The following is a 12,464-nucleotide window of genomic DNA, read 5'->3' on the forward strand; positions in this document are numbered from 1 at the left end:
AGCTACCAAGGAGGATGCTGTTGTGGTAGATGTTGAGATTCTTCACTTACTCCAGCAAAGGAGTGGTGACTGCAAACCTTCGTGGCAATGGCAGCCAAAGTGCTACATGCAGGTCACTGCTGTTTAAAATTGCAAAAGCAACCAAATAAGACTTAACGGTGCTTCTGAGAAGCATAAGACTGTACTTTTAAAAGAAAAAGCCTATCTAGACAAAGGTAGGGAGATGTTTCTGCTTGCAGATATGAGTCAGCAACTTTAACATTATGAAAAGGTCTTTTCATTTGTTTGGTTTGTTGTTTGTTTTCATGGGTGGTTTTTAAAGAAAATCCCAATATACGAACTGAAAGGCACCCTCAGTTCTGACAGTTTTCATTTAGCACATATGATAAAACCATATGTGCAATGCTAGTCCATTTTTAGCATTATTGGAGGACAGAAAAGCATGTTTTTTCCAATATTTAGCACACATTTCAGATGGGTTTCCAGGCTGCAAAACTCATATTTTATATTTACACCATAAGCTACTTGTCTTCAGAGAGAGCAAATACTTTCTGATGCCTTCAAAAAGCTGTCAGAGTCCCAATCCTGCCCAGGGACCCAGTGGGACCGACTGATGCACCATGCGAGCCCATGTAGCTATCCCATGCTCGGCAGCTCCTCCACCACACCCCAGAAGCCCAGCTAAGGGTGACCCAACTAACCAGTCTCTGAAAAAGCCAATTCTGCATTTGTTCAAGTCAAAGGATCAAATCTCGCTCTCACGCAAGTCTCAGGGAGACTTGCCCAGGCAAGGGTTTACCCTTATGCTTTTGTGTACCAAGACATCGGTGCTCCAGAGTCCGCACAAGGGTATCTGCAAGTTACCTTTTGAACTCGCATCCAGTCTTTGAATGCACCGTCCCTATTGCCCCTCCTGTGTTAAAAACGTTAATAAAAACCTGAAACACAACCGAGTCAAACTGATGACTTGGCCAACAACCACAACAGGGAAATATTTCGCAGGCAGTTTTGACATCAGATTTGACACAACATCCCACGGACAGTGTAAATTAGACGTAAAAAACAGCCCCAGTCCAGCAAGGATATACCATCTGACAGCCAAGTTACAAATACTGCCTGAACTATTTCTTGTAACGTGCCATCTCACACGCTGCAGGCAGCTGCCAATACCATTTCTGAAGGGATTTTTAAAAAATGGGAAGTTTGATATTTAGGATGTAAATCTAGTAGATTTATGAAAGGATGGATCTGGGATTTCTTTTCAGTGTTTCCCATTCAAATCAACCCTGGTGTTTGAGTTTAGTGAGGCCACCGTTCTACCATGTGAAGTTTTCAATTAAACAGTAGATAAAAATATATAGTGTTATACGGGGCATGTGGCATACTGGCACATCAAGCATCTGTAATCCCTTCTTTGGATATACATTGCAAGGTTCATTCAGGTTTCATAGCAGGACTTCCACATTCCCACTGTTAGAGCTTTGCCTGTTCTTCATCAGCATTCCTCATCATTGCCTCCACTCTCTGCCGGCCTTTGCTGGAGACTGCCCTACTTGTGGAGTTTGTACCACATAATAATTTAAATCAGGGACACATTTCCCTAGTTATCTTCTTACTGAAATTGTTCTATGGGTATAATCTGTACTACAGACATGGCCGTACCAGTTACGAAAGTGCTTTAAAAGAGTTCAAGTCATTTTTCAGCAGTGGAACACTCCTCTCATTAAGGGGGCTGCATCCCATTTATTAACCAGGTACACTAATAACTATCCAAAGCATGAAACAAAATTCAGACGATAACCTAAACCCTTTCCATTAATCACGAATGACTACAGGCTACAATTTGCACGTGTGTGCACATGCAGGGGACACATTTTTTTGTGTGTGTGCCCACATGCGTATGCGAGGCAGGCAGAAAAAAAATAAAGCAATAGCCCATGGGAGTTTCCTAAGCTCCACATACAGGGAAGAGTAGCGAAGGAAAAGTGAAAAGGAGGTTAAAATCAGACACATATCCATCAGCTCAATTAAGACTCGAAGGGAAAAGCTAAAGGCTGCCGGGCAGTACAGAGAGTTAATGCTCCTCCAAGGCGGAGCGGCAGAGGAAGCACTGGAGAAGGAACTTTGCTGCCTGTGAGCAGAATTAATGGGTGGTTCTGGACCGGCTGAGCTGCTGCTTCTCAATGAGTTGTTAATGGGGAACATGGAGAGTGAGGAAGTAATGAGGACTTTGTCAATACAGCTGTGGATAAAAGTGGGTAAGGAACCACTTAAGGAAAAAACCATCACACAAATCTGCAACTACAGATTCTGCGCTTTCCGGTGCTTAAGAAATTACTTGCAATAATTTTGGAAGTGTTATAGAAGCTGAGAAGCAAAACACAACCATGGGACAGATCCTTTTATTAAACCAGAAGCAGCAAGCAAAAAAGAAATCTTGGCAACAGTAGCCTCATCTACAATTCCTTCTTTTTTTTTTTTTTTAAGTTCCTGGGAAAGCAAAAGAATGAACAAACCTAAATAGTCCACAGCTGCCTGCCAGTGGAGGCACCGGAGGAGCACTGCTTTTGCAGGCAACACCCGGCACAACAGAAATGTCTCCATCATGTCCCAGCTGGGTGCATTAGGGAAGGGGGACCCCACAAACAGGTCCACTCCACCCCCTCCCCGCACCTCCCACGCCTGCCAAAATAGCTGTCTACATCCCCACAAACGGGTCCAAACCCCGTCCTGTACCTCCACACCTACCAAAATAGCTGTTTACATGGTACCAGGGGCCATTAGATAGCCCACCCCAGAGGACCGGCTTGTGATGGTGCCAGCAACACAGCCAAAAAATTAGAGGTTTTCTTCCAAAGTGACCAAATTGAAAGAAGAATATGAATTTGGGGTGGGAGGGTGTCACACATCCATCTTACGGTTGGGTTTGTTGGCATTTAGGAAGTGGGGAGTCTTTTCCAGGTTTTCTGAGCAATCCTGGCCACTTTCCACCTTCTACCCCTTCCATGAAAGCAGCCTCCCCAGCAAGAGCTTTGCTGTATAATCATTTTTCCCTTTTATTTTATGTAAAGACAAACACTATTAAAAACACACCGCATTCTCGTTTCTTTACCTCCATGAAGAGCAAACACAGAGAAACACTCCCTAGAAACAAAGTGCCGGATTTATTCAAAGGTAAACATCCCATTTTATGCGTCCCCCAAGACTTCGAGGGAGGTACTGCTTTCTGTGCTGGAAAGTGCTAAGCCAGGCAGGACCGCCGCCGTACCGGTTTCTCTCCTGTATCCAGCCTCTGCAGGAGGACGTGTGGAGCCTTTGCAGCTCCCTAAATCAACGTGGTTCAGAGCCGAAATCCAGATGGGCTGGAGACGGGTGGGAAGGATGGGAGCAGCTCTCACGGGGCCACCAAGCCCTGCAAGCATCAAAGGAGCTCTCTGGTTGCATCCCACAACCCTCTCCCACCCTGGGCATGCACGGTTAGGGAGGAGGGGGCCAAGACAGTAGCCAAGTTGGCTTCACATGAGCCAAGGACAACCCCCATTTCATGGAAATACTGCCTAGAGCCAGATCCATGCAGTCCTGGCTTCCCTGCACCAGCAGGGACACAGAGAGGCCAAGGATGGGGAAAGAAGCCTGGACCTCCTTGCTTCTTTCTGGGCTTCTTCCAACATAAAAGCAATTGCCGCAGCTGGAGAAGAAGAGAGGGAATACAGCACGTAGATATGGCACAAAGCTTGCAAATATTCTGCATATAAAAATGTCATGTTTAACAAACCCACTCCCCTGCAATGCACAAAACCCCATCATGGAAACCAAAACCACCAGAAATAAGTCATGGACCACAAAGCATGCTTCTGTGTGAAGAAAAGATGGAAAATAGGTAGGAAGGCTCCTTAGACCAATAAAGAGAAGTCGGCTTCACGGATCTCCTTTCTGAGCGGCACAGGATGGTTACATCCAGCTGGTGAAGCTCCAGAGCACAACCCCATGGAAATATCCAGGCTCATGCTTAACCCTGCATCGCTCCCACTCCAACACTAAGTACTAACACATGTTTGATTAGGCAACAGGAGGAGTATCTGCTCCTTCCAAAAGTGACCACAATCTCTTGGCAATAACATCGAGTACTTGCTCTGGCCCTAACCGCACACCACAGTTGTTAAACTGCCCTGCCAAAGGAAGACATCTTGCCAGATGGAGTATTCAAAATAAAGCAAAGAAGAACAATCGTTTTAAATAATCAGCATTTCAAGTGCTCTAACAAAGAGAACATATATTAAGGTGACCTCAGAGAGAGGAAAACCTATTGAAGCAAATACTAAAAGTGATTTTTCAAATATTCCTGCCCTTTTCACTTTCCACAGGGAAGTCTGCAGAAACCTTACAAAACCAGAGCCTCAGCATTATTCGCCTTTATATTCCCGCTGGTTCCAGTGACATTACTCCCACAGATGGGGACTACAAATTAGGTGAGGGTATTTTCTAATTTTGGTTATTTTTGGTGTATATTAACTACTCTTGGATAAGAGTTAGGCCTTCTGCAATAACAAGGCTGGATGGCAAATCATAAAATTAAAAGTAATTTAGAAAAATAATAAAATTCTGGATTCTTGTCATTTCCCTTCTGTTTTTTTCATACTTTGGAAACAATAGAGTAAAAAGCAACAAACATGCACACGGAGCGACCCAAACTTGAAAAGAAACAAAATGCCATCCAAAGGCAAATGGCAAAATTCCCAGTAACATCATTAATGCCAGAGCTTCATCTTGTATGCTTTTCTGTGAATCGATATAGAAGTATTTCAATGAAGATATCATATTATATACCATTTATGACTACACATACAAAGAGATTCTCAAATGCTGCTTTTGAGATGTAGATCTCACACTGAAACAATAACCAAGCCCCATATGCACGGCTCTTGGGGCACACGTACAGATCAGAGTTTGGCTCACACGTGCAGCATGATATATACATTGGGATGTAAATGTGGAACCCAGCTTGAAAAAGCAGCTTGCATTTGCATCATCATGATCCCATCCTAAAAATGAATACCCAGCACTTTCCAAGCATAAGCCGCTCCTCTGGTCTCTGTACTAGGGAAGCCTGGTCTAGGGCTGGTGAGAAGCGCAGCAGGGAAATAGCACAGCGTGCCTCAGCACACAAGTAGAGGCTTGTGTTACCAGAGGGTTTGCTGGGCTTTTGACAGGAGATGGCTTTCTTTTCTTGGCCAGGAAGCTGTCCCGGTTGCTTTCTGTAGTGCCCAGGTGCAGAGCTGCCCTATGCTGGGCACCCTGCTTGCCCGCATTTGGTAACCCCATCACCGGCTTCAGTGGCATCTCCTTCTCACCTTACGGCAGATCCTGAGTCAGTACGGGGCCTCAGGCATGCCTCTCCTGCCCTGGCCATCCCCGCAGTGGGTACAACAGCAGCACAGCCGGAGCATGCCACACTCCCAGCCAGGGCAGACCTGAGGTTACTCCTGGTACTCAGGTACTAACCTGCCTGGGTACTCGACACAGCTGGAGCCCAGCATCTCTAACGACCTCTCCTTTCTACACACTACGCTATTCATTTTCCACTTCCCCAACAGCAGCTGTTCAGCCCTATTAACGCGTAGAAAAAACACATTTAAACCCAAACCTGCTAGGCCAGAAATAGAAGTTCTCATTTTCTTTTCCAAAACACAGAATAGCTGAGCAACAACGAAAGGAAAAGGAAATCTCTCCCAAGTGCACATCTGGAACCAATTTGCTGTATGTAGCCACTGGGTGTCACTTTTGATATATATTGGGTCAGCCACGCAGCGCTTCGGCAAGAAAAACGGATTTCAAAGAGGTGATCCTAAACCAAACCAGACTGCTCTGCAGCCTCTCACGCGCAAGCTGTAATTAGCAATTAGCCAGCCAGGCTGATTTATTAACGAAATGTCTTCGCCATGACATTAAGCGCTGTGCAGTGGCTCTTACCTCTCGGTCTGCAGCGTGACTTTTGACGGCTCCACGTTGGGGTTTTCCCACTCCATCTGTGGACAGTGCATGAAGTAGCAGAGGGTGTACAGAGCCTCTGGCTCCCAGTAGAGCGATCCCTGCTTCTGATGCATCGGCGTCCCGTTCCCATGCTGCTTGGCGTTGAGAGGCTGGAGGTGGTGCATCGCTCGAGACACCAGGTCGCCTGGAAAAAAGGAAAAGCTGCGTGAATGTCAGGCTTTTCAGCCACCTCTCCCCTGAGTTTTCAAACGAAACGACATGCTGGGTTGGTTTTCCCTGCCATTTAACCTCACATATGCAAAGAGTAAAGGATAGGACAGGATCCTGTGCATTGCTCATCACCAGGCTGGACTTCGCCTGGTGGTTTATGTGGTGTGGTGTGACATATCCAGGCTGCAGACAAGCCCCTGAAGGCCTGCAGGACACGTGTTTCTGCAAATACGGTGTGTAGGCAATGTCAGGCTGCCCCATCTCAGCACCACCAGAAGATCTGGTATGCTGGGACCAGGGTCACAGCTACCTACAGGTAGCGTTTGGAGACTGCTAAAACCCTCCAGCCCCCAAAAATGACCAGTGAGGATGATGCAGAGTGGCACCAAAAGCTGCAGTCTCCTGGTTAGAGAGTGGCAGGGAAATCCAACCCCTTGCAACGAGGAAGGAAGCAGTCTCATAACACACAGAGGACTGTGGGAGCGTGCAAACAGACACAGGGGTAAAGAAGAAAGGGGGGAAAAATTGCTAAAACACAGTATCAGAAATGTGCAACCGAAATTACAATTTGTAAGCCCGGACTGGGTCTGGATAACTTCATTTTAGCAGAAGAGCAAAACCCGTGAAGTAGGCTCACCCAGCCCCTTCAGTTTCCAGAGCACAGAAAATGGCTCAAGAGAAAGATGCTCGTCATCTCTCCTGCACCCATGTGGTTCTGGGTGCTTCCTCGCAGGGCGGGTATGGGAAACCAGCTGCAATATGTGGACTGGGACCAGCAAAGCCAGCAAGCAAGATTACCAGGCAAACAGATGGGCAAGCAGCCATGAGTCTCTTAGCGCAGTACTGATTGTAACTAATTAACTAAAGCATCTCCCTCCAAGGCAGTGAATTTTACGTTTGTTGACTAGTGACCACTCTATCAAAGGCAGGGAAACAATTGTGGTTATAAACTGCCTGTTTTCACATGTTCAAATCACTCTGAGAATGCTTTAGGGGGAAATAATCAGATGGTTTGTTTTAAAGGAAAATCTGAGCAAGAGCCCTTTGGGTCATTCTTAAACTATACAAAAGCGAGTGACTGGGAAAAAGAGGACATAATTTTCCAGAGTTAAGAAGAAGTCACACACTTTCTCTTATTTGCTTTTCCCAAGCGACCACTGAGCACTGAAACTTGGAAGGAAAAGTTAGAAATGTACATCAAGGTAGGAACATAAAACCAAACCTGGGATGCGGGGAAAGGCTGAATAATGAATTCCTGGGCAAACTTAAAGGAGAACCATTTTGACTGTGTGCAAGGCAGAGATACAGTTTTTTTTGCAAAGTCCCACCCCTGTGAACACATCACCTCTCTCCAGCCTGACTTGCACAGAAAATGATGCTGCTGCTGTGATAATGTGCACCGGGGAGAACAGAAACGTCTCGTTGAAAAATGCTCAGCCCAGTCCTCCAAAAACATAGCCTTAAAACCATGAAGAGAAGAAAACCGCTGGCATGAGAAAACTGCGGAGTCCATGATTTCAGGGTTTTGACACAATTTTTTGCTGCACTCTGCAATATTCCTCTGATTCAAAGCTTTCATTTAAAAATAGTTTCTGTCTTTTCGTTCTGCCAGGAAATTGTCATGATAGGACCAATCTTGCAGCCCTGCACGCTCATAATTTCCGAGAGAAGCTGTGCATGTGGAAAGCCTGCAAGATCAGGTCCATAGCAGAAACAGATGTGCCTCTGAGATGACTCCCCAGTCCTGCACAAAATTATCTGCAGGCAACCAGAAGCAGCAGAAAAGTTTGGGACAACCTTCACTCAGCCCATTCTGTCATAGCAGAGATGCACTGCCAAGCCTAGCATGGGCCAATTTAACTGCTAACAACCAAAAGGAAAAAAAAATTGCATAGAAGTGCTGGCTGCAACATCCAGCTTTAACAATAATAGCAAAAGCAGAGAAAAAGGAGCTGCACTAAATTCAGCCTTTTCAGACCCAAGCCACTACGGCACTAAAGTTAAGCACATGACTAGTCTTATTTCAGCACATCGAAACAGCAGGCACCAGAGAATGCCTCTGACTTCTGTATGGAACGATGAATAAAAATCAGGATGCAATTTAGGCCCAGATATAGGCACAGCATTACTTCATCTCCATTCCTCCCCAAGCACTGGGGCAATGCAACTTCAATGGCAGATCCAGCAGAAGAGGAAGCTGCAGGGTGAGTAAGGAGGGAAAGCAGCAGTAAGAATGACATAGGCAGGGCGGGCAGCTCAGCATCGCTGCTGATGCAAGGCCGGAGGAACTCAAGCCTCCCTGAAATCAATGGCAAAGCTCCCATCCATTTCAATATGACCAGGAGTTCACCCTTTTATACTGTATTTCCTCAACTGCTTCTTAAGAAACCCAAACCAATTCATGCCATTAAAGCTGAATTAATGCTTCTTATGTTTAAGCCTCATTTAATTACATTATACCAACAATTGATTGGCTTAGATCTTGGTTTTGCCTTTGCTATGTTATCTCTGGTTACATTTCAAATAATTTCTATATTAGCAATTATTGTAACATTCCTCTATCAGAGACAACACAAAGCTTAAATAATCAATACCTATAAAGCATCGAGCTTTACAGAGGACAGTAAGTAAGCATAAAAAGCTGCATTATGATCTTGGTACTCAACAGGCAGAGCACTGGAGGCAGGACGGGAAACGCTGCTCTATTTTATTCCACAGTGTAACCTCGGACAATCCACTGCACACCCTGGTGCCCTTTTCCTCCTCCAGCCACAACCAGTTACGGTGCAAATTCTTCATGGCAGAGCCTGTGCCTTAGCATATCTGTGCACCAGGATCAGTGCCCAGAAGGGACGAGGGAGCTGACAGGCACACACACACACACTGTACGGCAGTACTTATGCATACTCTGTAAAATGTAGCATAGTGCAACATCTGGTTCCAGATGCACGTGTCTTGTTTTCACAATCCCTATCACGTTTTGCTGCTTCTATTCTTCCTTGGTAATATGCTTTTGCTTCTCCATTTTCTTCCAAAGAATATACCAAGAGTCAAAACTTTCTTTGATCCTGGCCAGGGCACCTCAAAGCACACGGACGTGAAACCAGCTCCATGATGGGACTCACTGGTCTGGTCTCCAGCAGTCAGCCAACCCAAGTTTCATCACGGAGACCCAACCTATATATAATCCCCTTGCCAGCTCTAAAAGCCATGGTATATCTGAACACTTTGTGGCCAAGCATAGAGAGGCAAGCCCCCTCCATCAGTCCGTGTAAGCCGTCTCTGCTCTTCAGAGCTGTGTTCAGCACAGCAATGCTCTGCAAGGAGAGGTTACCTGCTCGCAGCATTGCTGGCTCTCCTGCACCTTTTTTGGCCCTGAAAATATGTCTCAGACATATCAACTGAGTGCATCTGAAAGGCTAATGAATTCCTGAGTGCAGGATTTCCAAAAAAACCCATAAAAAATAAAAATCCCAGCAGCTGAGTCAATTTGTAATTCCACGGACGCAGCTCCCGACGGCTGTGGCGTCACAACACAAGGGGCTCAGCAGCAATCCCTGCCTCACCATCCCCTCCGCTCATTCTCGCCCCTGTGCCACCACCTGCAACCCATCTGAGGAACAGACCAGGGAGCCGATCTGCCTGGAAAGATATTGCCAGTTTTATTTTGTTTTTAATTTAAACCAAATAAACACTTCCATAATTGATGCAACTAAGCCAAGCCAGCCGACGCACAAATTCCTCTGCTGGCAGAGCCAGGGAGACAAAGACATCATGTTATGCAGTGTAGACACAAAATAAAATGAACAGCGAGGTTGGGGGACATTTGAGGATATTTTTGTTGCCGAGGCTGGGAAGTCAGAACTGGAGGGCAGGCTCCTACAGGACAGCAAAAGCGGCAGCGAGCCCCAGGCTGGCACTGCCCTGCAGCCCTGGATTGGGATGGGGAAGAGCTCCGGTAATATAGCTTCACGCTGGAGCTTGTCAGCCCAGAGGAGAAACACCATGTCTTGCTCACCGGCTAGCAAAGGACCCATGAAACCATCACCACACCACAGTGTGCGGAGAGCTGCCACTGTAACTACCAGCTTTTCATCCTTTCCACGACTAAAGCAGGACTTGCCCATCACTGCTGCTGTCAGTTCAGCATGGTCTATAAACACAAAGTCCACATACATTTGATTTAAAGATTGAAAATATTATGTAATGCGCATGTTGTGACACGGGCCTGGTTTAAGGCAATACTGAATATTTAAGGAACAGCTTCACTGACTTCAAGCCAAAGATGTGATGTGACAGGGAAAGTTAAGCTGCTCCAGTCTGTATGGGGGTGGTATACAACATACAGCCACAACATACAGCACACAAGTGGACAGCTCAAGCCCTCTCCACAGTGACCAGTGAAGCCTTTGTTTTTTTCAACCATGTTTGGCTTCAGTAAAAGCTATTATCACTGCTTTTACTATTTTAGAGCCCAATGTTTAAAAAATAAGATATCCATTTCCAATTTTGTAACAGAAGAGAGAAGAAAAAAGAAGAAAAGCAAAAAGAGGAGGAAGAAAGAAGATATTATAGATGCCCAATGCCTGCTTCTAAGAAGCTTCCTGTGGGATTTTATGATCTGTCATGATGGACCTGGATCTTGCAATCATGCCTGCCCAGGAGCAGCCTCACTCCTTTCAGAGCGATAAACTTCCGCAGTATAAAACATTCAGCTGGGCGTGCGTCTGCACAACCACAACCCTGAGGTGAATGATGCTGGACCGATCCTTACACAGCCACTCCCTACGACACCTACCTCTAGATTTTCTTGTTCCAAAAACATGTTCTAAAACCGCAACAACAACTTAATGACAATATTTTTGCACACTGAAAACAAGCCATACAGTTATTTGGTCTGTGTCTTTCCTTCAAAATCCAGGGGTGAGAGGAGGACCTCCATTTCCACCGCAGCCCTCTTCCCGCGTGATGCCCTGTTAGGACACCATGTAAAGCAGGCCATGTTTCTAGCACAACGGCATCCTGCAGGCAGCACCCATCAGTTTGATAACGCTGGTCTGAGCATCCTTCCAGCTGTCCACGACTCCAATGTGTGTAGCCTGCTCTCCAGAATCATGGCCTGTGGTGGGGCATGTTGACTGCAGCAGTGTTACTGCTTTGCTGTGCTACCTAGGTGAACATTTTCTCCTGCAAAGAGGGGGCCAGAGCCTTAGACTGGAGTTGTGTCTGTCCTTCAGAACCCTTAACATCCTCCTGTGTTCTGTCCAGACCATGAAAAGGAGGAGTATTGGTCAGGGAGCTCCAGATGCCAACTTCACATCATGGCTGGTAGTTTACAAAGTTTGCCCCCTTACAAACATGTAAACCAGGCGCAAAGCTCACTTTCTTGACCTGGATTCATTTCACACCTCAGTATAAAAGTCTTGGATCTATGGTTTTGCTCACAATTAGCTCCAGGGAGACTGTATTGATCACGTGAATTATAACCCTGATAATAAAGCATGGTCTATTCAATCAGACTGCTACCTGCTAGCCATGGCCATCCTGGATCCTTCCCAAACTGTAGTTAAGTCTCTCTCCCTTTCTAACTCCCTGTTGCCTCTGGTTTCTGCACCGAAGTGATGCATTGCTACAGCTCACCCCAGCATATGCCTGTAAGCGCACGAATGCGGGTGATACGAGTAGTTGAACTGTGTCTCCTGTACCATGGCAGACCACCTCCAGCCAGCCGCTCAGTCAGCTCCCTGAGCCATTCCTACACTCTTGACTTCACCTGTGCTCTTCCTCCGTGTTTGCTCTGCCTCCAGTGTTGCATCAATCTCTATGTTTCAAAAGCCAGCTGAGCAAAAATTGCTCAAGCGAAACCTTTCCTCAAATGATTTCTTGGAGGTCTTTCTATCATTAACTCAAGATAACTCATCTATATCAGGAAAGGAGTGTGTAGAGAGCTAGAGTGCGTGCACACTACAAAGTGTTTAGTATGTACTGAACCGTGTACATGCTCTTAGCACAAACTATCTTCAAACATAAAGCTATGCTCTTCTTTGCACACAGAATATTCCAGATTCAAGAGCCAGCTGCCTCAGGCTGTTATAATCTAGTCAGTGGAGCATCCCACATGCAACAGATTCACCGTTGAGCTCACCTTACAGAAACCTCCCCCATCTCTGCCATCTTCGCTTGCCCACATCGTGCCCCTATGTGAATTTGCTACCCCAGGCAACCTTTTCTTCTCCTAACAGCCATTCACCTCTCCCACAGAA

General features: G+C 46.0%; 1 protein-coding gene across 1 annotated transcript in view; it reads right to left on the reverse strand.

Annotated features, from left to right (window-relative positions):
- BTBD11 (BTB (POZ) domain containing 11) overlaps nt 1–12,464 on the reverse strand; it is an 87,876-nt gene that overhangs the window by 56,809 nt on the left and 18,603 nt on the right. Inside the window, exon 3 of the mRNA XM_009697459.1 lies at nt 5,971–6,175. Within this exon, the coding sequence (XP_009695761.1) occupies nt 5,971–6,175 (205 nt within the window). The remainder of the gene's footprint in view (nt 1–5,970; nt 6,176–12,464) is intronic.

Source organism: Cariama cristata, unplaced genomic scaffold (genome assembly GCF_000690535.1).
Source record: "Cariama cristata isolate BGI_N322 unplaced genomic scaffold, ASM69053v1 scaffold16833, whole genome shotgun sequence".
NCBI classification, from domain to species: domain Eukaryota; kingdom Metazoa; phylum Chordata; class Aves; order Cariamiformes; family Cariamidae; genus Cariama; species Cariama cristata.